Source organism: Candoia aspera, chromosome 7, assembly GCF_035149785.1.
Source record: "Candoia aspera isolate rCanAsp1 chromosome 7, rCanAsp1.hap2, whole genome shotgun sequence".
Taxonomy (NCBI): Eukaryota; Metazoa; Chordata; class Lepidosauria; order Squamata; family Boidae; genus Candoia; species Candoia aspera.
Genome location: NC_086159.1, coordinates 5,063,678 through 5,091,589, shown reverse-complemented (window position 1 = coordinate 5,091,589; position 27,912 = coordinate 5,063,678). Strand labels below are relative to the sequence as shown.

The 27,912-nt window shown below is 45.8% G+C and overlaps 2 protein-coding genes across 5 annotated transcripts in view; one reads left to right on the top strand and one right to left on the bottom strand.

Annotated features, from left to right (window-relative positions):
- SFMBT2 (Scm like with four mbt domains 2) overlaps positions 1 to 1,353 on the bottom strand; it is a 70,395-nt gene extending 69,042 nt beyond the window's left edge. For all 4 annotated transcript variants that reach the window (XM_063308476.1, XM_063308478.1, XM_063308477.1 and 1 more), the window contains exon 1: positions 1,264 to 1,353. The gene's annotated coding sequence lies outside the window, so the exon portion shown is untranslated. The remainder of the gene's footprint in view (positions 1 to 1,263) is intronic.
- Positions 1,354 to 7,346: 5,993 nt separating this feature from the next.
- LOC134501189 (store-operated calcium entry regulator STIMATE-like) overlaps positions 7,347 to 27,912 on the top strand; it is a 39,224-nt gene continuing 18,658 nt past the window's right edge. The window contains exons 1-4 of the mRNA XM_063308797.1: positions 7,347 to 7,494; positions 16,525 to 16,573; positions 16,876 to 16,971; positions 21,845 to 21,966. Coding sequence (XP_063164867.1) covers positions 7,347 to 7,494; positions 16,525 to 16,573; positions 16,876 to 16,971; positions 21,845 to 21,966 — 415 coding nt within the window. The remainder of the gene's footprint in view (positions 7,495 to 16,524; positions 16,574 to 16,875; positions 16,972 to 21,844; positions 21,967 to 27,912) is intronic.

Genomic DNA, 27,912 nt, shown 5'->3' with positions numbered 1-27,912 from the left:
GGAGTTATTTCCATGTATCTGAAAGCGGGGGGGGGGGCGTTTGTACACGTGTACTGCCGTGTTCACACAACACATTTCGCCTCTTACAGAATTCACCGTTTTCCGCGTTCTCACACACTCATGAGCTCAGGAAACCAAAGGGGCTGGGTGCGGAGCTAAGCCCCTCAAAGGTTAACCAGAGTTAAAAACTGACTAAGATGAGCGCATAGTGCGAACGCAGCCCAGTGTCTTTAATTTCCCTGGGTAAGCGCGTCGTGGGACAGGCCATTCTAGCAATTCTCCCCCGCCCCCCTTTGCAAAGACAGGTTGTCCTCCTAAATCGACTTTCCTCAAAGAAAAGGGGAAAGGAAAACCAAATCAAACCGTTGCTCTACTGCACTCCTGACACCATCCCTAGCAGCCGGGGATGATGGGGATTGTAATCCAACACGCCTGGAAAGGCAGTGGGTCTGGCGGAAAATCTGCTTTCGCTCGCGCTTGACAACTCGGGAAAGAGGCCGCCGAAAGCGCGTCTTCACACTGACGAAGTGGGCGGGAGGGTCGCCCAAAGCCGAGAGATGCGCGCCGCGGAGGAGGCGATCATATCCTGCCTTCCTCGCAAGTCAGCTCCCGTTAGGAGGGGCCGCGGAGTTGCCCCCTCCCTCCCTCCCTCCCTCCTTCCCTCCCGAGAACTAAGCGCGAGCCAGACCGGGCTCGAAAAACCCGCGCGAGGCTCCCGCAGTCCCCGGAGTCAGGCGTGGGCTCGGGCGCGCCGAACTCCGGATCGGGTCTCGCCCAGGGCTGCCACCTCCGCTCCGGCGGGCGCGAGTCCCCGAGAGCCGCGGCGGCCAGCCGGGGCAGGGAGCCCCGCGGAGGAGCCGAGGGGCGCCCGCACTTTCTCCTGCGGAGACGGGGCCGGCCAGCTGGCGGGCGGCGCGTCCAGCGCGGCGGCTCCGGCTCCGGCTGCGCTTTCCAGGGGGAACCGCCGAGCGCCGCGCAGAGCCCCGCGGGGGACGTCCTCCTGGAGGGCAGCGGAGCCCCGAGCCCCGCTCGGCCAAAACTTGAGGCTGCGAAGCCTGGAGCGGCGCGCCAGATTTCCCCTCCCTTCCCGCCACTTGGCTATTAATAAACCTGCCAAAAAGGAATCGGGGAAATTGGGTGGAAAACAGGGAGAAAAAAGCCCAGCCCCGCGATCCAGGCATCTTCCTGCGCCAGAGACCCCGCGCCCTCCGGGGGATCTGGCTCGGCTGCGGGCAAGCGGAGGCGCCGGGCGCCCGGGCTTACCTGCGCGAAGTTTCGGTCCCCCTTCTTGCCCTCCCGCGGGGACCAAGTGGCACCGCCGCCGCCGCGCGCTCGGCTCCCGTCTCCTTCCACTTCTACACCCTCATTCCAATATGGCATCCGCGCACTGCGCATGTGTGCCTCGCTCGGCTCGGGGCTGGTGTATGCGGGTGTGTGGGTGTGTGTCTGCGCGCGTGCCTCCTTTCCCCGCCGTTGCCAAAGCGGCCGCCGCGCGGGCTTTGCGCGGAACCTCGCCCCCCGGCGGAGCCAGCGGGGCAAGGATTCAGCTTTGCACGGGCCCCCCGCCTAGGAAGGAAGCGCCGCTCGCTTACAGCAGTTGCGCCTTCACGCGGAACTCCCGCGGAGTTCTAGCGAGTTGCTGGCTAGAGGTGGCGCGCGCGCGTGTGAAAGCGTGCAGCGGCGAAACCTTTGAGGAGGCGAGTAAGCCCAGTTCTAAGCGGGTTCAGATAGCTCCTAGCTAATGACATGAACTGCTGTAGTCTTGTGTCGTTTTCCATTTTTCTCCATCCGATCCCGATGATCTGGACTACAGCTCCCATCATCCGCAATCAGTATGGGCAGCTTATAAATCCCACAGAAGTCAAAATAAATCTTTGATGTTGCAGTCCTCTTAATTTCCCTCAACTTAGTGGAAATTGTTCCTTGTCCATGTAGGATCGCACTGAAAGTAAAATAGGGTTGGGTACCATCCTCGGACAACTTGGCTTAGGTGTGTTTATTAGGACATAAAACCCACATTGGGTTGCATGACATGTTAAGCTCTCAACCAGGTGTTCCTAGCTCTGCCTGGATTCACACAAGATGCAGAGTAGCAAGCTAGCTATTGTGTTTTAGCCAAGCCAGCAGCGTGAACCCACCAACGTGGCTAGTCTGGTTTTGGGTTTTGGGTTAACATATCAACCCATTTGGTTGTGGTTTATTTAACCAGCCTTATTTAAACAAGATCAGTGGAATTCATTCCCCAGCCCAAAATTTCCCACAAATAACTAAAAAAACGGTTAAGAAGATAGATTAAAGAATGTGTACATCAACCTCTTATCCTCCTGTATTACCCCATCATACTCAGATATGTTGTGTTTAATGATGTTTTGTCAAAGTCATGGGAGCATGGGCACCAGGCTAAGGCATAAACCTGGTTTTTCAATCCATGATCCCTCGAAATCTTAAGTTAAAGCAATGTTCTGGTTTAGCACGCAGACGAGATTCTCCCTATAGGAAGCATGCCTGCACATTATTTACCTCTTCTCTTCCCATTCATTTTCCTTTGGGTGCTGTTGTTTACATTGTAGATCATTCCTGTAAATTATAATTTTCCTTAAGTGCTTTGCCAGATGGGTAGAAGGTATGGAGATGCAGTCAGTCAGAAGACAAACAAGTCATAAAGCCGGTTGCATCATTTGAGTGTGACTAAGAAGTAGGACCCCAAGGTTGGAGATAGGATAGAGCCATGTGCCGAAAGTGCTGGGTGGCTAGAGGGGACAATGGTGCAGCTGATCATTCATGAATGCCTAGATCAGTGTTTTTCAACCTTGGCCACTTTAAGATGGGTGGACTTCAACTCCCAGAATTCCCCAGCCAGCATGTTAGATGACCAAGGTTGAAAAACACTGGCCTAGATGAATAAGGACAGCCTCTCCTCGTTCAGGCTTTAGGGTGCTCTCGAAATGGCCTGGCAGCCCCAGTTTTATCCCTGCTCATATGATGCTGATCGTGTCCCAGATATGGGCTGTGGCTTGGAAGTTTCCACAGGATCTGATGTGTCTGTGTATGTGCCTTCAACTCAGTGTTGACGCCTGGCAATTGTCCGGACTGGTCCCTGCCGTTTTCTTGTCAAGATTTCAGAAGTGGTTTGCCATTGCCTGCTTCCTAGGGCTGAGAGAGAGAAGGTCTGGCCCAAGGACACCCAGCTGGCTTCGTGCCTAAGGCAGGACTAGAACTCACAGTCTCCCAGTTTCCAGCCTGGTATAGTGGTTAAAAGCACTATTATTTTTTTATGATTTTTATTAAAAGTTTTTTTACAATAAATAAAGAACAAAAGTATACATTTATAGGAAAGAAAAAGAGTGAAGAAAGATATAAAACAAGTAAGTGAAAAAAGAAAGTAAACAGACAAAAAGAATAGAAAAAATATATAAAGAAGCCACTTCTGGTCTTCTTTACAGCAGTTACAAATGAATTTATCAGCTATCTTCCCTCTTTATAATTGCATCATAATTCTTTTCTTCCCATATTTTGCTTTTTCTAATCAAATCCATAAGTCACCAGTTTATTTTTTTCCGTTTTCAGCAAAAAGTCCATAAAGGGTTTCTGGTCCCTAATAAGTGTACTTGTTGTCTTCTCCCTAATCAAACAAGTCCGTTTTGCCATTTCTGCAAATTCTGTCATCTTCACCAGCCATTCCTGTTGTGAGTATTTCAGAATCTTTCCATCTTTATGGATATCATAATCTTTCTGCACTTACCATATAGAAAAACAATCTTCCCTGAGTCTTTTCTAGATGACTATCCGTAAGACCCAACAGGAAAAAAAAATGGTTTCCGCTGAATGTTGGGCTTTAAAATTCTTTGTATTGCTATGTGTATGTGCGCCCACAATGTTCTAGCTTTTGTACAAGTCCACCATGCATGATAAAACGACCCTTTGTGTTTTCCACATCTCCAGCATTGATTAGAAGTACCTTTATACATCCTAGACAATTTCTCTGGTGTCATATACCAATGGTATGCCATTTTATAGAAACTGGCTCCAACTACTGATTAGCCAGGCACAACGCACATATTGCATGGATGTAGACACCAGGAGTCATATGTGACACTTGAGGGTGTCTGTTACTTTTTCTGCTGTATATCCTGCCCTGAACTTAGTTCTGGACCAATGAGAAATGGAGAGAGAAATCTGGAACTGGAACACTGTCTGCTTCCTTATTTGAGTGGAGCTTATTTTCAAAGAAGTATGGGTAGTTGGGCTTAGCTCTTGGTGTCAGACTTCTCTCTGCCAACAAAGCAAGAAACTGCAAAAAGAGATTTCCAAGGAATCGTAAGCAGTTTTATAGTAGAAAACCTAAAGAAGCCATTGTGAAAGAATTTGAATGACTGCTGTGTATTAAATGAGAGCCCTATTTATAGTGAAATCAAAGCACCTCTTTCTCCCTCCCAAGCGATGGAATAAGCTAGACATCCCTCTCTTTTGCCTAGTGGGCCTCTTTGTTTGGCAATGGACAGATCTAGTATCAGGTTGTTAATGAGAAACCATTTCTCATTAACCTCGGGAGGCTTTTCAAGCTGATGCTTAATTTTCTATGCATGAAGGCAAAGCAGGCTTGCCACTAAAGTGGGAAGGGTTCGGGTGATGCCATAGCCCTTCTCAACTCTGCAGGGTGCAGCAGTAGCCACTGAACACACTGAGTTCAAACATTGTATTAAGCCATGCTTTGTAACTCATGGTTTACAGAATAAATCTCAAGTGGCTGGGCCCACACAACCCACTGAACCATAGACCACGGTTCACAAACCAAAGTGACTGGGGTGCCCAGAGCCCAAGGCAAAACACATTAGGACTTACTGTGTTCTGTGACCGAGCCTGGGTTTAGCACTTGTGGGAATGCATGCAGAGAAATGTCAAGTGCAGAAAAACAGAAGGGGTGGGAACAAGCGGTCCTGCGAGACTGCTGTTTGTGATGTTTTCTTAGAACCCCCTCTGCCCTTCGGAGAGCCTTTGACTGAATGCATCTATTGCCCAAAGTGAAAATGGCTTAGCAGCCGCTGCAAAACAAACAGTTAAGGTTTACTCCATAAACTGTGGCTGTACGTATCACGGTTCAGCCTGTTGTGCAAACCTAGCCAGTTGGGGGTTGTTCAATACATCATGGTTTAAAAATGTGTAGCACGGTATGAGGTGTTAAGCAATCTCACTGTTTTTTAAACCAGCTTTAAGCCAAGTCTTCAAGGCACTGTAAGCTTGATTCTTGATTATTGTGTGGATGTCGAAGCAGTTTTCTTTGCTACGATAAGGACGTGGATCGCCATTCCCAGTTTGGCCTACAGCCGAGAGCAGCCAAGGGTTCAGGGGCAACGTGTTACATGCCAGCCACATGCATTGGCCTTTTCCTATTGGTTGACCAAAACTGACAGGCAAAATTTTCACCTCTGCAAAGGGATTTGAAATGACTTTATGGAAGAACCATTAAGGAAAAACTTGGAGAAGCAATTGCATGGCCCGGTGGTTGAAACCAGGGTGAGAAAGAAACTCAGAATAACCCCACCTTGAGTTGTAAGTATAAGACAGGACAGAGACAAACTTAGACAGGCTTTCAAGATTCTGGTATTTTACCCTGCTGTCATCAAGCAGCACTCCTGAAATCTCTGCGGTGTCTGTCTCTTGACCACCCCTACCTAGAAGGGCTGACAATCTCTCCCAGCCTTGCTCTCCAGAGTTCAAACCTGCAGTGGCTGGAGGACAGCAGTGCCCCTGAATTCCTCCCACCCAGCTATGTCTGCCAGTGCCAAGGGGCTCCCGAGGCAAAGAGGGGAATCTCTTTCAGCTGGCTGGCAGGCTTCCAAGAGGTCCTCCAGATGCCAGCCATGCCCCCGAGTCAAGGAAACGTCGTACAAGTTGGCTGGAATGGGATTGCTTTGACATGGAACCAAAGGAGAACGTGAAGCAGATGCCTGCACTGGAGTTCAGGCCTGAAACATCTGTTGGACTGACCACATGGGGAAGGGGGAGGAAGAGTGAGGGGGAGGCTGCTGATTTGAGACCTCCCCCAAACTGGGTCCCTCCAGATGTGTTGGACTCCAATTCCCATCATTTCTAGCCATCTGGAGACATCTGAGCAGAGAAGGTGGCTTTGGAAGCTTTCTGTGAAGTTTGGCCCTGGTTGAGTGAACTGAGGCAGTTGGGTTAGCGCAGTGAACTGGGGTCACTTAACCATGGACTGGCAAGTCGTGGGAGCATAGAAAACGCTACAAAATCTTGAATTGGCTCTGGAGTGTCTGCAGGGTGTGGTCAAAACGTCAAGATGGTGGCCATGACGGTGTGATTAAAGCTCCACCCATTTTTATGGGCTTTAATGACACCATCATAGGCACCACCTTGACTTTTCTGACCATACCTTGTGGACACCCCTAATCTGGTTTTCTGATCTTGAGAGGCTGGCCACTGCTTTCTCCGGCATGGCAAGGAAGAAAACTTTAATAGATACATCCAGCCTTGCAATGCTTTACCGCACACCCCTGCAACATCTGGAATGCCAAGGGATTCTGGGAACCGTAGTCCAGCAACATCTGGAAGGCTGAAAGTTCCCCACTGTTGTCTTATAACCTGACAAAATGGCTAGTCAACCCTACTGGGATAAAGTAATCCTCCTTTTTAGGGCACCCAGCATTCCAAAGTTATACTTCCCCTGCATATGGAAGTTCCACCTATGGTTCACCCTGACATTCTCTCTTGATCAGCGAATCAATTCTGCAGACCTACTAAAAGCCTGAATTCCCATTTTTATTCTCTCCGCAAGCCGGGAGCTCGGCGGCGTGCAAGACGTTGAAGCCCCGGTCCCCCAGGGGCTTGCCATTCAAACTTTCCTGCGGGAAAAGGAAGGCGGGGTGCAGGGCAGCGGGGAGAACGCCCCCCGCCGCGCGCATTGCAACCCAGGCTGCCCCGCACGTCCAATCCGGGTGGGGCTCCGGGATGGTCCCATAAAGTGTGCCCTGCGGATCGATAGGTCATTTAACCGCGGATGAAGCTGTCGCGGGGGCCACCCGGCCAATTCCTTGGCTTGAGAGCAGCAGGGCCCCCTCTGCGCCCCCCCCCCCCCAGCGACCTGATGGGGATGGGGATGGGGATGGGGAGGGATCCCGCCGCAGCCTCCGAGCCCAAGCCCCCGCCTCGCCGCGAGCCAGCGCGCAGCGGGCGTGGCTGCCTCCCTCCGGGCCGCGCCTTCCCGGGGGAGCTATATTAGCCCCTCCCCGAGGAAGCGTCGCCGCTCTGAGCCTGCCGAGCCGGCTTCCCGGAGCATCGTCTGCGCGGGGAGCGCTGCTGCGCGGCTCCCGGCTCGCCTCCTGCCCGGGATGGCGCTGCGCTCCGGGGGGCTCCCGGCGCCCAACCGGACGCGCCTCGAGGTCCGCCCGCACGGCTGCGGCAACGGGGCGCTGCTCGACCGCTTCGGGGTCTTCGTCCAGGCGCTGCTGGCCCTGGTCGCCTTCAGCACGCTCATGCGTGAGTGGCCCGCGCCCCCCGCCCGCCCGCTCGCTCGCTCGCCCCGCTCCTTCCCTTCCCTGTTTTCTTTTCCTCCTTCCTTCCCTTTCTCCTTTTCCCCCCTCCTGTCTTTCTCTCTCCCCCAACTTCCCTCCTTCCTCCCTTTCCCTCTGCTTCCTTTCTCCTTTCCAGGCACGAGGTTTGGCTTGCCTGGGATAACCCAAGACCTTCGGCTGCCCAACGGCGGCGATGCTTCCTGAGGCAGGGAACTTGAGCAGCGAGACGCCAAACGGCCACTTTTCCGTGAAGAAAGTGGGGCCAGGCCACCTGCTTCGGGTGGAACGTGGTGGGCAAAACGCCTGCTTCTTTCAACAGCCTTTCTCATGCAGAGAAAGCGCTTTCTTTTTTTAATGTTTACCGGTCTTCACTGCTACTCTCCTTGGTCTGCCGGAAGTAGTCGTCTTCGGGGAAACCTTGAATTCATCCTGGGCCTTTAACTGATGGTTGGTTTGCATCTAGGCATTATTTTGTGATTATGTTGCCAGACAGACGAGCTGTCACAGGAGTCAGTAGGAAAGGTTGGCACACTTATATCTATCTTGGGCGCTTGCCTAAATGTTACAGGACCACTTTTTCCACCTGTTTGGTCATTTTTCCTGAAGAGAGGCCGGGGCAGGAACCGCAACCTGAAATTCTTATATTGTGTTCAAATCGGATTGAGTTTGGGCATGGAGTCGTCTGGTTTCAACAGGGTGGGGTGGGGGTGTTCAACGACTTTTAACCGCCCAGCTTTAAGCAAAAAGTGCACAAACGATCAAAATAATGTCAGATTTTTTATCCCTTCCAAGCATGAGTGTTGTCCCCCAATCCTCCGAGTGATACCGCTAGCCATAGTGGAAACTTTTGAAGTTTGGGTGATTCTTGTTTCTGCAATCTTGAGATCTAGAAGCTTGACTGTTTAAACCAAACCTTGACTTTCCAGGTTTTATTGAATGCCTCAAATGCGGCTCCCCTGTGGTGGGGAGGTCCAGGGTGCCTGTTTCCGAGGCTTCCTTAGTGAAAACTTGCCCTCAGCCTTGGCCACAAACTTTTTCCTCCCGTCCTATCAGCCCCGTGTTCCCTTGCTAGGCCTCCCTACCAAATTTGGCATCTCAGCTTGGCAATGTGTTGCTCTGCTGGGTTTTCTTTATTGGGCAGCTGTTCTGGCGTCTTTCACCATTGTTTTACAGGCTTGGCCATCTGGAGAAGCTGAGCTGTTAAAGCTAAGAATGGGAGTGGGGGACAGGTGGGGGGAAATGTCGTCTCTCTGGCTGGGAATGCTTTTGGCCCCTCCATCCCTTGTAGGTAGACAAAGTAAAGTTCAGAGCCTCCCTTTCGGATGTTTAAGAAGCTAAAACAGAGCCCTGCTCAACACCGAGGATGTATCTGGTTCAGCTGCTTGTTTCCACCATGACTAACCAGAGGTGTCCAGCAAGCCAGCACAAGAGTAACATCCTTCTGTTTGCATTTCCAGCGAGATCCCAAATGCCCCTTGATAGCTGGCAATCCCTTTTTTTTTTTTTAGTTTAAGTTTCCAATTCACTTATGGGACGCGGTGGCGCTGCGGGTTAAACCGCTGAGCTGTCGATCGGAAGGTCGGCGGTTCGAAACCGCGCGGCGGGGTGAGCTCCCGTTGCTCGTCCCAGCTCCTGCACACCAAGCAGTTCGAAAACATGCAAATGTGAGTAGATTAATTGGTACCGCTTCGGCGGGAAGGTAACGGCGTTCCGTGAGTCATGCTGGCCACATGACCCGGAAGTGTCTATGACAACGCCGGCTCTTCGGCTTTGAAACGGAGATGAGCACCGCCCCCTAGAGTCGGACACGATTGGACTTTACGTCAAGGGAAACCTTTACCTTTACCTTTACTTCCAATTCACTTAAACACAGGCCTGTTTGCCATTCGGTTATGAAATGCATTTATAAGGGCAAACCAAGAAGTTACAAAAGCGTGTGCAAAGGGTTCGAGTTCCGTCTGCAAAACTCTTGGTTGGGTTTTTCAAGTTTAAAGTCAAGATGGGGATGATAGGCTGAATCCAGGTTAGATGGTACTGAAGTTGGAGTAGATTCATGGAGTTTTCCTGTTTGGTTTGTGGCTGTTGTTTGAATAGCACAGGCTTTCTCAACCTTAGCAACGTTAAGATGTGTGGACTCCAACACCCAGAATTCTGCCCTGGAAGAACAACCCTGTGAGGTAGGGTTGGCTGATAGAGAAGGGCCTTTCTAGTTTTTGTGGCAGAATTTTTAGAAGTGGTTTGCCCTTCCCGCTGCCTCCTTCCTAGGGCTGAGAGGGAGGGACTGGCCCGAAGTCACCCAGCTGGCTTTCTGCCTAACACAGCACTAGAACTCACCATCTCCTGGTTTCTAGCCTGGTGCCTTTAACATCTACACCAGTTTCCAACATACATCTACAACATACAACCTGTATGTTGTGTGACCTTGTGTGACCCACCAGCATTTTTTGAAAACTTAAATCTGCTACCACCAAATGTCACTGCCGGCTAGTTTTTTGCATTCATCTCCACCTGCCGAGTGCCTCTGATGCCTCCAAGCCCCATGGACACTGTCAGCTCCATCGAACAGCTGATCATTGTGCCAGCTTTTCCTTTGTGGCCCACAATTATTTTTGAGGTATTCATGTGGCCCTCTGCTCTCTACAAATTGCGCAGGCCTGCTCTACATCAAACTGGCTCTTGCCTGAAATGGTCCTGTACCTAAAATCAGTTCCTTGGGGGGTTTTTTGCAAGTCCTTCCCAGCACCTGTCTTCAGTGGTTCCTCCCCTCTAGTCTCTGATCCTTTTGAAATTGGCTGAAAACAGATATAAAAGGGGCACCTTTGCAGTGTGTGAGGGATCTTTGGAACCTGCCATTCTTCTGTGAATGGTGAATGATAGCAGTCCCAAGACTAATGACCTGATTTGAAATGGAGATGCTTCATTTGCTGAAAAATTGCTCCCAGCAAGAGCCTGGAAGTTGGTTACCTAAGATTCTTTAATGTTTGCATTGCTTCTCATCTGGAGAATAACACCACAAAGTGGTCTTTCCTTGATGGCTCCTTTGGTGTGGCTCCCCCCCACCCACCGCCCTCAGTAGCCCTGTGCCTGCAATCCGGATTTGGATTCCCATGCCCCTTCCTTCCTTCCTTCCTTCCTTCCTTCCTTCCTTCCTTCCTTCCTTCCTTCCTTCCTTCCTTCCTTCCTTCCTTCCTTCCTTCCTTCCTTCCTTCCTTCCCTCCCTCAGTTTGTCTCAACATGATTATTTTGGGAATCCAGGAAGCTACCCTGGGGCGGGAAGACCATTTCATCCTTTGGTGAACATAACTTTTTTTTTTGACACTGGCCAGAAAATGCACCAGTTGCAGGAGATTTAAAAAAAAAGCAGTTTGATGTGAACTCATCTGTAATTCTGTGATGTCCAAAGATATTACCGTAGCTGTTTTTCCTGATTTCAGCCCTTGGAATACAACAGGTACCATATTGCTAAATCCGGGGTCCCATTAACATCAAATCATCAGTTTAAAGATTGTTCTAAGCGAAGATTGAATTTGGGACTTCTCTGCATGTAATTGGTTTGCCCAGTCTCTGAGCTACCATCCCTCTAAAGTATAGTTACAAAATGAACTGCAAATGCCTGTTTGTAATGCTACAGTAAGTTGTTTCAGCAGGCAATAGCCACTGTTTGCCTCTGCTGGGAAGCTAAATAGGTTCAGGGTTGGTTGGTATTTGGATGGGAGACCACTAGGGAATCTCAGGATTGTAAGCTAGACTGGGAAATAGAAAAAAAAATTCCAAAAGAAGGGAATGGCAAACTACAATGGTGTTGTTGCCAAGAAACCAGGATCATTGCATCCATGAAATCAACTGGAGTTGAGCTGAACTTGAGCTGAACTCCATTTGTAGTAAAACATTTACCAAAGCATGGGGGAGAAGATTAGATTTCATATCTGCTGTGTTCCAAGGATGGCTGCCACGCCTCTGGTTCTGTCTTCTTGCGTACTTTTGTTTCTCTGGCTTCACAGGTCATCCATTAAAGTTGTCAGCCATGGCTTCTAAGAGGCGACGATTGGCTTCATGCAATACTCTGCCTGCATTCACACAACCCTTTTTAGCTGGCTACTGAATTAATTTGTTTTCTAGGTTTGCACAGTTTATGGAACCATAAACTCTGCCCATAACCACATCATCCCAAAAAGAATTTAACCAAGGCCAGAGCTGATGAGGTTATGGGCAAATCCAGCCTCTGTGGTCAATTTAGGGTTCCATAAACTAGGCACCACGCTTTAGGGAGGACATTGACAAAACTGGAGCAAGTCCAGGGGAGAGTAATCATGATAAGGGGCTTGGATGAGAAAACCTTATGGGCAATTTCTGGAGGCACTGGATGGTTTAACTGTGAGAAAGAAGCTGAGCTATGGTATGGAAGATCTGATTGCTGTCTTTGAGTACAGTAGCTGAAGGGCTGTCATTGTTAGCCTTACCAGGCAGACCAGACAGGAAATGCAACCAGATAACTTCAGAGAAGCTTGCAAGTCTGAAAGTACAATTCTCCCACTGTCAACTTTACAGCCTGAGAAACTAGGGAGGGTCCCTTCTGAGCCTCTTGCCCCACCCACTATCCAGCTGCAGGCTCAGCTGCCTCTTATCTGACCATTCCCTAGGCAGTGTCTCTTCACCCCGTCTCCCAAGGTCTTTCCCACATACCATCACAGTCATGTAGAAGATGGGACAGAATGGTTCAAAATTCTTCCAGAAGGCAAGAGTGAAACAATGGTTTAAATTTCAAAGAAGTTGATTTGGGCTGGATGTTGGATGGGGATAAAATTCCTAGAAGTAAGAGCTGTTGAAGGATGGAACAGACTGCATCGGGTGCTGGATTCTTCTTTGCCTGAGATGTTTAAACTAAAGCTGGATAATCATCTGTTGGGGTACAGTAGTACAGGTAGTCCTCGTTTAGCAACTGCCTCGTTTAGTGGATGTTTGCAGTTACAACAGTGATGAAAAAGTAACTTGCATTTGTGACCAATCCTTGCATTTATGACCTTCGTAGGTCTGTAAGGCAAAGGAAAGTCAGGTCATAAGCACAGTCACGGTTTCACTTAGCAACTGCTTCACTTAACGACTGAGTGGCTGGTCCCAGTTGCGGTAGCTAAACAAGGACTACATACCTGTAGTGGATTTCTGCACTGGACAGGGGGTTGGTCCTGCCCGGTGTTTCTCAATCTCAGGAACTTTCAGAGGTGTGACTTCTACTGCACATGCTGGCTGGGGAATTCTGGGAGTTGACGTCCACACCTTTGAAAGTTGCTGAGATTGAGAGACACCAGGCTAGATAATCTCAGGTTATATTCTAACCCTTACGTCCTATAATTCTATGAGATAGCTGTAGTGTGCATTACATCCAATTTACTTCTACCTTCCATGTTTTTTTAATATAATGGGAGCCATGCAATGCCCCCTTTTCTTGCCGCACTAGATTTTTTCTGGACATCAAGAATCTTTCCTGTTTTCAGCCCTGTGCAGTTTCTCCTATAGAACGCAATAGAAACATTCCCATAGGCATCTGACGCAAGCCATGCATGTCATTGTGCAAAGGACTCAAACCGCACAAGTTGTGTCATTCACAATGATTCCTTGATGTGCCTGATGTCATCAAAACCACCACCCCCTTTCCCCCTTTTCAAGCAAGAACTGAAATTCAGCCCAGGGTGCTCTCTGGCTTTTTGCTAGCCAGCAAAGAAAAGGAAGTTGACAGGCTTGGAAGAGAAAAACAGGATTCTTGGCTTGCGGGATGAACTCTGGATTATTGTGTTTTTAAATCTTCAGTTAATGGAGAATAACACCTTGGGATCCCCGTCTACCAAGGCTTGAAACACAGTTGTCAAGTGTGATAAGATGGTAATTTAAAAAGGATGAGAGGTAATGATGCCATGCCTTCTCATCAAGCCTCATTAAATTTGAGTGAGTGATCAGAGGCAGCGTAATTATCACAGGCAGTAAAACGGTGGCGTTTAAAGACAAAAGTGGGTTTGATAGGGGAATAATTAATTGTGCAATAGGCTTTAATTCAACAATGACTCTGCATTAGACAGCACTGGCTAGGGTTAATGCGGGGTTGCGGGTGGGTGGTGAGCCCCGAGATCTGTTTCATTCGAGGAACTGAGATGTAGATCAAAGTAACTCCAGATGGCAGTTTCCAAACCAGTTGTCTACCGTAAACAAGACAGGAGCGTGGACATTCAAAATTGGAAAAATTCAGGATTTGTTTGGGCTTTTGGTGGTTTCTGAACTTGGTTCTATTCCTGCAGATATTTTGTTACCAGGCTAGATCACATCGTCAGCACCAAAACCCAAACTCATCAACCCTACATTCTTCACAATCGCAAATTCAGGATTGAAATGGCACTTCCTGCATGGGGTATATACTGTGTTTATATTGGGGACCGCCCTATCAAGCATGATTCTGGTCATTTAGGGAAGCCTGTTAAGAGATGCCAAGCCTTCTCATGCTTAGGATGACCCTGAAGGCTGTTGCTTCCACAGACCCCTAGTGAGGTTTTGAGCATCTCCTGAGTTGTTGGCCTTACCGTCTCATTAGTTCATGAGTTAATTATTGTTTGGAATTGTGGCTTTGTGTTTGTATTTGCTGTGCCCTGAAGAGTTATAGGAGATGGATAGTATTCAAGAATTCTGCAATAAATAAATCCATTTGATACTCCTTAGCAACATTGTTTGTTTAAATGCAGTGTTTTTTAGGGATTTGCAATTGGATCCAGATATTTTAGTTACAGTAGTCCTTGCTTAACAACCATTCATTTAGTGATGGTTTGGACTTACAACAGTGCTGGGAAAAAAGACATGACCAGTCCTCATACTTATGACCATTGCAGCATCCCTGTAATCATGTGATCATGGTTTGGGCACTTGGCAACTGGTTCACATTTATGACCGTCACAGCATCCCGTGGTTATGTAATCACCATTTTCGTCCTTCCCAGCCAGCTTCTGGCAAGCAAAAGCAATAGGGAGCCATGTGGTTTGTTTAACGACTGCCACAAAAAAGGTCGTAAAATTGGGTCAGATTCGCTTAATGACTGCTTCGCTTAGCAACCAAAAATCATGTCCCAATTGTGGTCGTTAAGCGAAGACTACCTGTATGTGTGCATGCTGATTTAGAAGAAAGGAAGTAGAATCAAAGATGGAATAGACACATGCATTTTGCATGAATGCAATCATTATCTTGGCCACTGAATCAATCCATTTCTTGGGTTCACTCAGTCTTCTCCACTGACCAATTGTGTCTGATTTCCACTAGGACACAAAATACCTAACCAAGATTAAATCTAACCAAGTTTAGCACATAGGAGTGCAACAAGTAGATCTTTAGCCTGATTAAGCATGTGTAAACCCAGCCAATATGAACGATTGCTGCTACTTTCCCTTCTCCCCTACTCTTAGTGTCTATGATGCTCTGTGGAAGCTGGGTTCTGTTGCTCCGTGGAAGCTGCTGACAAAGTAAAGCCTGAAGTTTGGGATTGGCTGATTTTTGTTTTCAACAAACTGTAGCGGTGTTTTTCAACCTTGGCTGCTTTAAGCTGTGTGGACTTCAAGTCCCAGAATTCCCCAGCCAGCAATTCCCCAGCCAGCAATTCCTGCATGCTGGCTGGGGAATTCTGGGCGTTTATTTATTTTATTTATCAAATTTGTCACTGCCCATCTCCTCTCACCAGATGGTGAGTTGGTGAGTTGAAGTGCACACAGCTTAACACGGCCAATGTTGAGAAATACTGGACTTGTAAGTTTCTAGGTCAGAGCCAGATGCAATTGGCTCTGCACCAGCCAGAGCTGAACAAAAGCCCCCTTTAGCTTGGCTTCCACCTGCTGTTTGTGTGTTTTGCTGCTGGAGCAAAATTCCTGCGCTTGGAAGGGGAATGGCAACATTCAGAGAAGGCAAGGTCTGGATGGGCCGATGCCCAGGGTTTTTATTTTATTTTATTTTATTTTGAGGCTCAGAATCCAGAGCCAAGGATTAAAAGTAAAATTCCTTTGCATTTAAACCTCGTTCTGATGAACCAGTAAATCTAAAATGTAGATTTTAGACTGTGAATGTATTTACTCTGAACAAATATGTCTGAACAAAAATGGCTTTTCTCTGGGTCACCCCATGCAGGAGGGGTCTCCATGTCTCTTCAACAATTGCTATAGGTCCGCCTCCCCTCCCCAGTTCATTTCCTGGGCATGAATGAGCTTCTCCTAAATTTTCTTTTAATTCAGAGATCAATCCTGTAAATCAGATATGGCCTGCAGCTCCATTTTTTGCAAGTTTCAACACTGATTGTGTGTGGATGTGTTTACCAAACCATGCCCTGAACAGGTACTTTAAACTTCAAGGATTAATGTACCTTATGTACCCCCACCCTTCCCCAAAATGGGCTGGAAGTATTGTTTAGTGATGGTTTGGACTTATGATGGTTCTGGGGAGACCGACTTACGACTGGTCCTTATACTTATGACTGTCACAGTATCCCCACAGTCATGTGATTGCGATTTGGGCAATTGCAACTGGTTTGCATTTATGACCGTTGCAGCATCACGTGGTCATGTGATCACCATTTTTGATCTTCCTGGCCACTTCTGGCAAGCAAAATCAATGGGGAACCGTGTGCTTCGCTTAATGACCACGTGGTTTGCTTAACACCCACGGTGATTTGCTTAACAACCACCACAAAAAGGTCATAAAATTGGGTCGGATTTGCTTAATGACTGCTTCGCTTAGCAACCAAAATTCTGGACCCAATTGTGGTCGTTAAACGAGGACTACTTGTACTCCATTTTGACTGTTTAGTTACCACCCTTACTCCTGGGTCTCTGAAAAGCCATATGATTTAAATAAGAAACATCAGTTTTAATGCTCTGAATGCAACATTTCAAAGGCTTGACCAGCCAGGATGTAAATGCATTTTTCCATTTGCCATGCTTTCAAAAAAACTATATCAATATTGTTTTTTTTTTTACAGTAAAACGATTTAAGGAGCCAAAAGAAGAGAGGCGACCTTGGAGAATATGGTAAGATATATATTTTTTTCTCTTTAAAAAAATTGCGAAAATTGGCACTGTATTTTGGCTAAAATGAGGATGACGTTGTGGAACGTACTCTGCAATTTTAGACACCGTCTGCATTGGGGAGTTGCTTCTAAATGAAATACAGTCCTTGTTTATTGAAAGGGTAAACCTTTATATACTTAGAGACATTTTTCCCTTTTGGTCTTATTTTTTTTCCCCTTTCCTATTCTGTTTAAGTAATAAATAAAGCCCTCTCCCCAAGTCCTCGAAAGTTCTGATATCTCTTGAATCCAAACTCTTTCAAGGTTTTACGATACCTCAAAGCAAGCCATCGGTGCTCTCTTCATCCACTTTGCCAATGTCTTCTTGTCTGACCTTACGGAAGAAGATCCCTGCTCTCTGTGAGTTTGCTTTTTGTATGTAAATAGCTGTGGCCTCTGGTCTGTCCTTTGGGGTAGTGATGCTTGAAGCCCAGCCCAGTCATGGACTATGAACCTGCTACTTTTGAGCAATTTCTCCCCGTAAGCAAGAACTAACTGAGGGGTCCTATCCTAGCCAAACCTGGTTTCCTGTAATCACCAAGTTGTGGTTTGGCCATCAGGAGTGAGTTTTAGACCTGTACAGTCCTTGTACCGTCCTAAGTTCCTGGTTCATGGCAAACCGTAGTTTGTTCTTGCATCTAAATTGTGAAACCGTGGCGTGTGGACCTCATGGCTTCGTAGCTAACTGGAATCAATAGCCCATTTCCCACTCTGGCTTCCTGCATTTGCATTGGTTGGATTTATGCAGTACTCTGTAGTTTGCAGCCCACACTGACTAGCTGTAAAGGAGATGGGAGGAGAATTGTACTTTCAAGATTGACGTTGGTCTCGCCAAGTAAACCAGATAGAAATCACGACCAGATGCGCTAATTCCCCTTTATTGTAAAGCTACATTGACAGAATTTTGCAAGTCTGAAAGTACAAATCTCCCAACCTCCCATCTCCTTTACAGCACTGAGAAACCAGGGAGGGTCCCTCCTGAGCCTCTTGCCCCGCCCACTATCCAGCTGTGGGCTATGCTGCCTCTTATCTGACCATTCCCTTGGCAGCGTCCCTTTGCCCAGTCTTCCAAGGACTTTCCCACATGCCATTATGCTGGGTTCACACATCATGCCAAACCAGACAAACCACATTATGGCTTTGTGCAGTGGGTGAATCCAACCAAAGCATAGTTCCAGTTTTAGTCTAGAAGCCAATGTTAGACTCCCTCATAGGTAGATTCACATGGATGGCCTTTTGCTCAAGCAATAGAAAGTGAACGGCACTCTTGACTGTACCCTTCAGACATGCCGCTTGGCCCTAGTTGTGGGGGTAAGTGAAGTCATCTTCAGGAAACAAGCGTGAACTGACTTCATTTTGAGTCTCCGAGATGATTGGGACACTTAATTGTACCATATAAAGCTGGTGCAGCCATCTTGGTCCTCAACAATCCAGATGGTGGTGATGTTGAACCACCAAAATCAGCTTCCTCTCTTTTGGAAGATTATGTACAATCTAAGCGGGGTGTGCAAATCAGACAAAATCTAGATCATATTGATTTGGAATACATACACATATATACATGAAAAGTGCCTTAATTTGGGGGATCCAGTTTATGATTTGAATTGACTTGCCAATGTGATTCAGAAATTCAATCCAGCAGCTTGATCAAGTCACCTTTCTGTAAAATATAATTAAAATTATATGCTGAGGTAATAATAATAATAATAATTTATTAAACGTGTATGCCATCCAACTCTGACTCTGGGTGGCTCCTAACAATAAAAGAAATTACAATAAAATCAGTGAAACAAAAAAGAAATATAGCTACCCATCCAAAGGATTCTTTAGAATCAATAGTAATACAGCAATATGATTCAGAATTAGGATATTGGATCAGTAAAAGCAAGACATTAATGATTACATGGAATCTATCTGAAGAGGAAAAGCAGTAGCTGTAGCAAATATCACTATTACATTGATTAAATACCTGGGAATCTGTTTAACAACATTTAATAAAGACTATTTAAGAGATTTGGAAAAAAAAATAGTGGCAGATTTCTTAAGATGGAAAAAGTTAAACTTGTTCTTGGTTAGGAAAAATATCAACAGTAAAACTAATATATATATGATAGGATTATATTCCCATATGGTTGGCTGCCTCTGTTGACGGAGTAGGACTTCCAGAAAGTTCACATAAATAACTTTGCTTGGATGCAAACAGAAGTATCCAATCTATAAGAGATTACTTGATTATAAAATGTACTGAAAGTATGGCATAAATAATGAAGAAGGGTAAGTGCAGACTTATTGCCCCTTGCTTCAAATATTTCTTATTCAAATAAATATTCTCATGAAGGCGAATGTACAAAAAATTTAATTAGCAGAGAGATAATTTGTATAGACTGCAAGATTTAATCTTTTTAAAATTAATTTATTTTTATTTAAAATAAGGTGTTTTCAGAAAAAGATATCAATAAATGGACAAAGAAATAAAGTTATACAATTGATGCTCAATTAATAAATGATGAACCACGCAAGCAAAATACATTGAGTTGTTTTTATGATATAAGAAAGAAGTCTGAATGTTTTGAGCTTAATGCCAAAATCTCTGCTATATTATTATTTATAAATGTTAAAAGAGAAGAAAAGGAAGAAAAAGGAAGAAAAAGGAAGAGAAAAGAAAAGAAACTCTGTAAAAATAATATAGATAATTATTTAATTTCTGACTTGCCCCTTGTACGCCAACTGATTTGCAGTATCTCTTGCCATAAAATTTAGAAATCATACTGTGTTCGTATTTCTCTTGCTGCATAATATATAATATCTGTGGGTTTTAAAAAATAATTTAATTAAAGAGTATAACTGCAGTAGTAAAAACTAGTACAAACCAAAAGAAAGAAGAATAAAAAGAAAGAATAAAAAGCGCCAAGGGAAAGAAAAAAAATAGAAAGAAAAGTAAGAATATAGTATAGAAAAAGAAAAGAAATATATAAAGAGGTGACTTCTAACCCTCATCACAAGAAGTATGAACAATTTTAGTGACTTGCTTAAATTCAGTTGAATGTCTGTTATGTATACATACTGTTAGTTTCACTGTTGGTGAGATAAAGGAGATTTAGTCTTTCATGAAACAAAGATGAAATATTTCAAGACTGTCTCCTTGGAATGATCAGAAATGACACGTGGGTTCCAATATCTTAAACTAGATAGTAAAGATCAAAATAAATTAGCAGAAGAAGGCAGAAGCCCAGGGGCTTGACCAAAAAGACTTGAAAAGCATAATACACAACATTCCAGAACATCTGTGGTGGCTTATTTATATGTTGCTATCGGAATATGATTCAGAAACTGAACAAGTCAAAAATTGTACAATTAAATGGGTGCGGAATTTAAGCAGGGCAATAGGGATGCAACAATGGGAATGGCAGTGAAAGAAACATATCTAATTTACTGCAGCTGTTACACGCCGAGAAAACCAGTCTGAGATGTGATTCAATTGGTATATAACTTCAGTATTGATTGCCCAAATAGATCATTCATATTAAAAAAACAAATAGCGGGAAATGCAATCATGAGGTTGGATCCCAACCTCACACAGACTTTAATTGAGCCTGGAAACCGTTTATGAACGTTGCATTGCTTCAAGCATTTCGCTCAATGTTTTGGATGTTTCTGCCTCTTCTCAATTTCCTTTTTCGAAGTAACGTTTTGCCTGTGAAGTGTGCTGGAGGTCTTGTACCCTTGCATGCCCTGTTGGGTTATTTTGGGTTGATTCCACAACAAACTGCCCAGCTATGGATTTTGGATTGTGTTCATTTTGGCAGCATGTTTAGTAGCACTGCAACGATATGGAGAAAATGTGCATGGTCTGTGCAAAAGGATGGCACGCCAGTGACACATTGTCGTATCCATCTCCCTCTTGATGTCTCTGTGGGTGGAACAGGTGGGCAGAAGTGCATTGATTGATTGATGGATGGAGTATGTGCCATCAAGTCATTTTTGACTCCTGGTGACCACATGGATAGATTTTCTCCAGGACAATCTGTCCCTAACCTGGACTTCCAAGTCTCCTGTGGGTGCGCTCATCACCACCATAACTGAGTCCATTCTCCTTCTGCCGGTCGTCCTCTGCTTCTCCTTCCTTCCACTTTCCCAGCATTAGAGCCTTCTCCAGAGAGCTGCCGGGTCTTCGCATAACGTGCCCAGTCCCCATTACACACATGGTTCCACCTTCACACCAATAACCAGGGGTTCCCCAGGGTACGTTCAAAAATGTCAAGGTGGAGGCCACGACACTCAGTTTTGCAGTTTTTCAAAATGCATGAAAAACAGGTGGAGCTTTGATTGCACCTTTGCAGCTGCTATCTTGACTTTTTGGAACATACCCTGAGGACGCCCCTGCTGCTAATGTTAATATCCTATAAGATGAATCAGGAAATAAAGTGGGGGGGGGGAATGTCACTAAGGAGAATGGGAGGGGGTCCCTGATCCCAGATCCAACAAATGTGGGGGATAACAGTTTGTGCTATCATGGCTGTACTACATTATATCCAAACCATACAGGTAGTCCTTGCTTAATGACCACAGTTGGGACTGGAATTTAAGTTGCTAAGCAAAGTGGTCATTAAGCGAATCCGACCTGATTTTACAACCTGTTTTGCGGTGGTCATTAATTGAATCACCATGGTTGTTAAGCAAACCACAGGGCTGTTAAGCAAATCACATGGTTTCCTATTGATTTTGCTTGCCAGGCATCTGGGAAGATCGAAAATGGTGATCACATGGCCACGGGACACTGTGACAGTCATAAATGCGAGCTGGTTGCCAAGTGCCCAAATTGTGATCATGTGACCGTGGAGATGCTGCAACAGCTGTGTGAGGACTGGTCACAAGTCGGATTTTTCAGCACCGTCCGAACCGTCACTAAACAAATGGTTGTTAAGCGAGGACTACCTGTAGCTGAGTCCCTAAATCCAAACTAGACTTCTGTCCCCCAACTTCTGTTCCATCTGGGAAAGTGAAAACAAACATGCTTTAACTTTATAAGAAGGTTTTTCTGGGTGGTTTTGAAGAAGAAGATTCGTGTATCTATGCTTGATCCCTTTTTAAATCTGGATCCCCCAATCCCTGTTTAAAATGAAACCCACCAGGTAAAAATCCACCCATGGTTGTAGGTTGCCTCTGGGAGCCAATGTCACTTTTCTCCAAAGTTTGCAATGTTTTGCTTGTTTCTCTCCTGGATCTGCCACAGTTACTTGATGAATTTCATCCTGGATGCCACCTTGGGAATGCTCTTGATCTGGCTTGGGGTGAAGACGGTCTCATGGATTGTGGAGTGGCGCAAGTGCACCTATCTTGTTTTTGGCGAGTATGGTGAGTCAAAACTGCTTCTCCAGTTGCAAATTTGCCCTTATCAGCCTCTTCAGATATTATTGCAAGGCAACTATTTAAAAAAAAAAAATCAGTGGCAGGAAGCAGTTCAATACTCCATAAATACTCCATACTTACTTTATGGAACTTAATTGCAGCATTACATTTGTCTGCAACTTACACTGCTTGCTTGCAGAAACAAGGACTTTGTCCATCTAGAGAAATGAGGACTTTGTCCATGAATTTAGGTAGAAAAGGTCATTTTGCACTATCTGCTGCCAGATGTTTCTCTAAAAAATTGAAAAGGCAAAGGATCCTGTTTGATTTGGAACCCTCTGCCTGGAGAGTCTGCAAGACGGGGCTGGTCTTTTACATATGTCTACTGCTAGCTGTAAAAATTAGCAAAAAGTTGTTATACAAGGCCTGGGTGCCCTGTGTTTCAATTTCTGCTGACATTTGCAGCCATACTTTTCTTTGCAAGTAATGTATTTTAGGATATGTAATTGTGAAGGCTGAAACTGAGTTCTAAATAAAAATGAAGAATCATTAAGGCTAGACAAAAGAATTTGCAAAATATTTTTCTTCTTGTTTTTGTCATGTTGTCTCTGCGTGCATAAATATAGGGAAATCTTGATTTAAGAAACTGTATTTGGCAGAATTTGGATGCAAAGGATTTCATTCTCCCCAGACACCGCCTGAAACTATGGAGACGCCTGCTGCATCTGAAGTAGTCTGAATAAGGAAATTAAATTGATGTTAAATTTATATTAACTTAACATCATTCCCGGCCATTTATGTCATTTGTGTAATGACATAAATCCTTGCAGATGATTAAATTTACAATGTAATGGAAAAGCCCCCCCCCCAATTAGTATATTAAATGGAGATTTCCTGTACAGGTAGTCCTCGACTTACAACCCCAATTGGGACTGGAATTTCCATCATAAGTCGTCGCAGTCGTAAGTCGAGTCACCACGTGACCGGACCCAATTTTATGACCATTTTTACAGCAGTTGTTAAGCAAATCCAGCTTCCCCAATGGGTGTTTTTGCTGGAAAATGGCAAAAAAGTCACACAATGCAAATGCATGATCACTGGACACTGCAACTGGTCATAAATGCGAGTCGGTTGCCAAGTGCCCGAAATGCAATCATGTGACTGCAGGGGTGGTGGTGATACAATGTTTTGCGACCCTCAGAAGTACTTTACAGGCTGAAAAGCACCTGAGGCCGGCATAACTTTGGACTGTTGTTAAACGAATGGTTGTAAGTCGAAGACTACCTATGTATTAATGTAAGTATTTCAGTGTACGTTGCTCTTTCATTGCTCTATTTTCCATTTTCAAAAATTCCTGATCCGGAATTGGAACTATAAAACAGGTAACTCTGCTTAAGCTGAGCCAACGAAGTTTATTTTTTTAAATATTAATATTTTAAGTTTCAGGGGAGGTCATCAAGTATAACTTTTTTACTTCTTTCGTTTTTGCACTTCTTTTGTATTCCTGGATTCTCCTCCCAGTAAAGCCCCACCAGGGGGCAGCAGTTCCTACCAAATACGGATAACTTTGCAGGCCTAAATTTTCCTTAAACTTCTGACCCAGGCAGTTGGCCAGAGAGGTGCCACAGAACGGGCTGTGTCTGTTCAAGAGATCTTCCTGGTCTCTCTTTGCTGTATGGAAGTTTGAGGGAAATTTCTCCAGGTTGGAAAATTACTCCTCCTGCGCCTACTCCAGACTCAACACCTGCAGCTGTTTAGGACCGCAGCATTTTGGTTGCAAAGGGCAACCACTGGGCTATCAGGGCACGTCTTCAAAGCAACAGTTGAAAATCAAGTTTCTAGTCCTTAAGATTTCAGGGAGGGGTGATCAAAAGTCCGTGTTTCCATGACTGGTGAGGAAAGAGATTTTGGAGTAATAGTAAACGGTTCAATGAAGGTGTTGACACAACGTGCGTATGCTGCAAAAAAAGGCCAACAGCCTATTAAGGGACAATAAGACACGGTATTGAAAATGGAGATGTCATCATCATAATGCTCATATATAAACCAGTGGTGCTACCACATCTGGAATATTGTGTGCAGCTCTGGCCGTCACACTTAAAAAGGATAGAGTAGAGCTGGAGAAGGTTCAGAAGAGGTTGACTGAGATGATCAAGGGGATGGATCAGCTTCCCTATGAGGAAAGGTTGCAAAATTTGGGGCTTTTTCATCTAGAATGGAGGTGGAGGAGAGGTGACAGGACTAAGATGTGCAAAATTATGCATGGTGTGGATCAAGTGGACAAGGAGAAGCTCTTTTCCCCGTCCCCAAATACTAGAACCGAAGGTCTCCCAATGAAATTGACTGTCCTGGAAGAATCAGGACAGGCAAAAGGAAATATTTTCTTTTTATTTATTGCAACATGTGATGAAACTTTGGAATTTGCTGCCATGAGATTGGGTGCTGGCTGCCAGCTTGGTTGGCTTCGACAAAGGGTTGGACTGATTCATGGAAGTCCTGGAGATCCATGGCTGGGGGCCTGGATGACAGTGGGGCTGCCTCTGAAGGCCATCTAGAGTCCTCTGGAGTTGGGCAGCCAGTAAATTTAAATAAACAAATAAGTTGAAATAGACAATGTGAATTTAAATAATCAAATTTAAATAATTCAAATTTAAATAAATAATCTGCTGGGAGACTGGTGGGTGCTCCTGGGCAGTTGGGTGGCTCCTGGAAGATCAGACCAGATGGGGCAGGGCATGGCTTCTGTTCTTCGGTTCTTGTTGTTGTTGTTTATTCGTTTAGTCGCTTCCGACTCTTCGTGACTTCATGGACCAGCCCACGCCAGAGCTTCCTGTCGGTCGTCGCCACCCCCAGCTCCCCCAGGGACGAGTCCGTCACCTCTAGAATATCATCCATCCACCTTGCCCTTGGTCGGCCCCTCTTCCTTTTGCCCTCCACTCTCCCCAGCATCAGCATCTTCTCCAGGGTGTCCTGTCTTCTCATTATGTGGCCAAAGTATTTCAGTTTTGCCTTTAATATCATTCCCTCAAGTGAGCAGTCTGGCTTTATTTCCTGGAGGATGGACTGGTTGGATCTTCTTGCAGTCCAAGGCACTCTCAGAATTCTCCTCCAACACCACAGTTCTTATACCTGGTTAAAATCCCAAGACCCAGAAAAAAATAGTTTAACAGTAGTTCACGGAAGGTACAACTTTGCCTTCCTGAGCATGCAGAGAGATTATGCAGGACTTGCTTTGTTTCATACAGATAACAGAATTGGCCTTTTCTTGGCTCCAGGGTGTATCCTCGCTGGGCTGCAGGGGAAATGCAACTTTTAATAAAGGCTTTGTGGTGCCTTCATCGTGTGAAGAAACGTGTAGTTGAGATGCCCTTGAGATGCCGTGAATTCCCAGATAATAGCCAGAGCTAGTATGAGAGAGCATGCTGGCTAGCTGGCTGGGGAATTCTGGGAGTAGAAGTCCAGACATCTTAAAGTGGCCAAGGTTGAGAAACACTGGGTTAACCTAGTGACTAGGTTGCCCTTTGCACACTGTACAGAACCAGCAGGCAAATGCAACCACTACGGTTTGTAAACTGTGATTTGTGGCTTCTCCCTGAGACCTACCTCTTGGCTTCGTTCCTCCCAAACCCTTCTCGCCAATGTTTCTCACTGCTTTGTAAATCTGAATGTAGCAGAAAGGGGAAAGTAATACACGGTCTTTGTATTATCTAGGTTTAGAAAATAAAACGGAATCCAGTAAAGAGTTAATCCTGGCTACACCCATGGTTTCTTGGGGCATCACCCCCAGGAGATCACTCAAAGCCGGGGATGGCTGTTAACCCCAAAGAAATTAAGCATCCTGATGTCTGCGTTGCATGGAAACCAGCCATTGGTGATGTAGTCAATAAGCTGGTGGTTAGTGCTGGGCAGGGACCCAGAGAGCCCCTGTCCCAGGTATCTTTCTGCAGCTGCGGGCATCCCAGAGAGGGGATCCCAGAAGCCAACTTCTGGGCAACTCCAAAACACCTGAGGCTTCTCTAGAAGGGGTGGTCCTTGAACCGGAAAGTTCTCTCATGGTGCACCATGATCTCTGCAGGGCATCAAACTCTCTGTGATCTCCTGGCCTGTCGGAGGGCATGCTGTCGTCATGCGGCGGTGGGAAGCATGTCTTTTTTCCTTCCATCTGCTTTGCTCTGAGCCAGGGGCCAAGTATGTGCTGGTTGCAGCCCGGTTGCCATGGTGGTGCTAAAACATTTCCATCACAACTGTGCTGTTTGGCAAAGCTGGCGGCCAGATGGGCTCCCGGGTTTGTTTGGAGTGAAAATGAATAATGAGATTTCCCACCCCTGCTGCCAAAGCTCTCGGTGGAGATTTTGGGAGCATGTGTGGTTTTGAGGAGGAAACACCTGCCTCGGTTAAAACGCACGTGCCCCCGTCCCCCCCGCCAAATGATGGGGTAACCAGTGCAGGTAACCAGTTCAGTAGAAGACCTCATAGCCCCGTTTGCACAATGCGTAAAGGTGGCTTAGAGTTCACTGTGGCTGGGTTTAGCGGAGGCACGCGAGGCAAATCCATCTCTTTGTCTTGTTTCTGGTTTAATGGATTGTGCATAAGCAGGATGTGGGTTTCAGTAATTCAGTTATTAAATTAAGCATATCATTAAAAAAAAAAAAAGACACGGGGTTAGGGAGTGCCAGACTGGAGCAGGCTACCTGTGCAAAAACAGTTCTGGCCTTTTCGATGGGCAGAGAGATCGTTGGCTGGATTTTCCCCTTGTTCAGGGAAAAGAGAAGACCCCCAAGGTTGGGCTCCTGGAAGGTGAATATGATACCCATCCTCAGGCCCTTGCAAGGGGGGAGGAGCTTCTGATATGTGCTAAGGAACTGAGCTTAACCCACCCCCTCACCAGCTGGAGAACGGTTTCCTAATGCAGAGGTTGGCAGTGTGGCACAGGGTGTTGCGGTACCCTGATTGGTGCTCACAAAAATCCACCTTTAATTAATGAAAATAGGCAACATCTCACGAGAGTTCAGGATCCATGCATCAAATCTCATGCAATCTTGAGGAAGGAGAGAGTCAAAATTCCTCCAGTGTTTTTCACACTTGGCAACTTTAAGATGTTTTGCTGGAGAATTGCTGGCTGGGGAATTCTGGGAGTTGAAGCCCACACATCCTAAAGTTGCCAAGTTTGAAAAACACTGCTGTAGATTCAGTGATCTAGAGTTTTGGGGCATTTTGTTCAACTGTATAAAGGTAGTCCTCACTTAACGACCACAATAGGGACCAGAAAACTGGTTGTGAAGTGGTGCAGTCCTTAAGTGAGTCACCCCCTGACCAGACCTGATTTTATGACCATTTTTACAATGGTCATTCTTGTTAAGCGAATCCAGCTTCACCAAGGATGTTTTTTGCTGGAAACTGGCATAAAGGTTGCAAATTGTGATCACGCAACCGCAGGATGCTGCAACTGGTCGTACATGTGAGCTGGCTGCCAAGTGCCCAATTGTGATAATGTGACTGCGGGGGCATGTGACATTTTGCGATGGTCATAAGTGTGAGTACAGGTCATAAAGCACTTTTTCCCTGAGGCTGTGGTAACTTTGGACTGTTGTTAAACGAATGGTTGTTAAGCGAGGACTACCTGTACTTATTTTTGAAACACTTCCATTGTTCACAGCTAACAATTCCCCAGTGGCTGTATTCACCCAGCATGCTGCACTAAAATATTTGGATGCATTGTGCTTCAGCAAACAGGTAGTCCTTGCTTAACTACCACAATTGAGACTGGAATTTTGGCTGCTTAGTGAAGCAGTCATTAAGCAAATCTGACCTGATTTTACGACCTTTTTGCGGTGGTCATTAAATGAATCGCTGCAGTCATTATGCGAACCACCTGGTCTTTAAGCAAATCACGCGGTTCCCCATTGATTTTGCTTGCCAGAAGCCAGCTCGGAAGGTCGAAAATGGCGATCA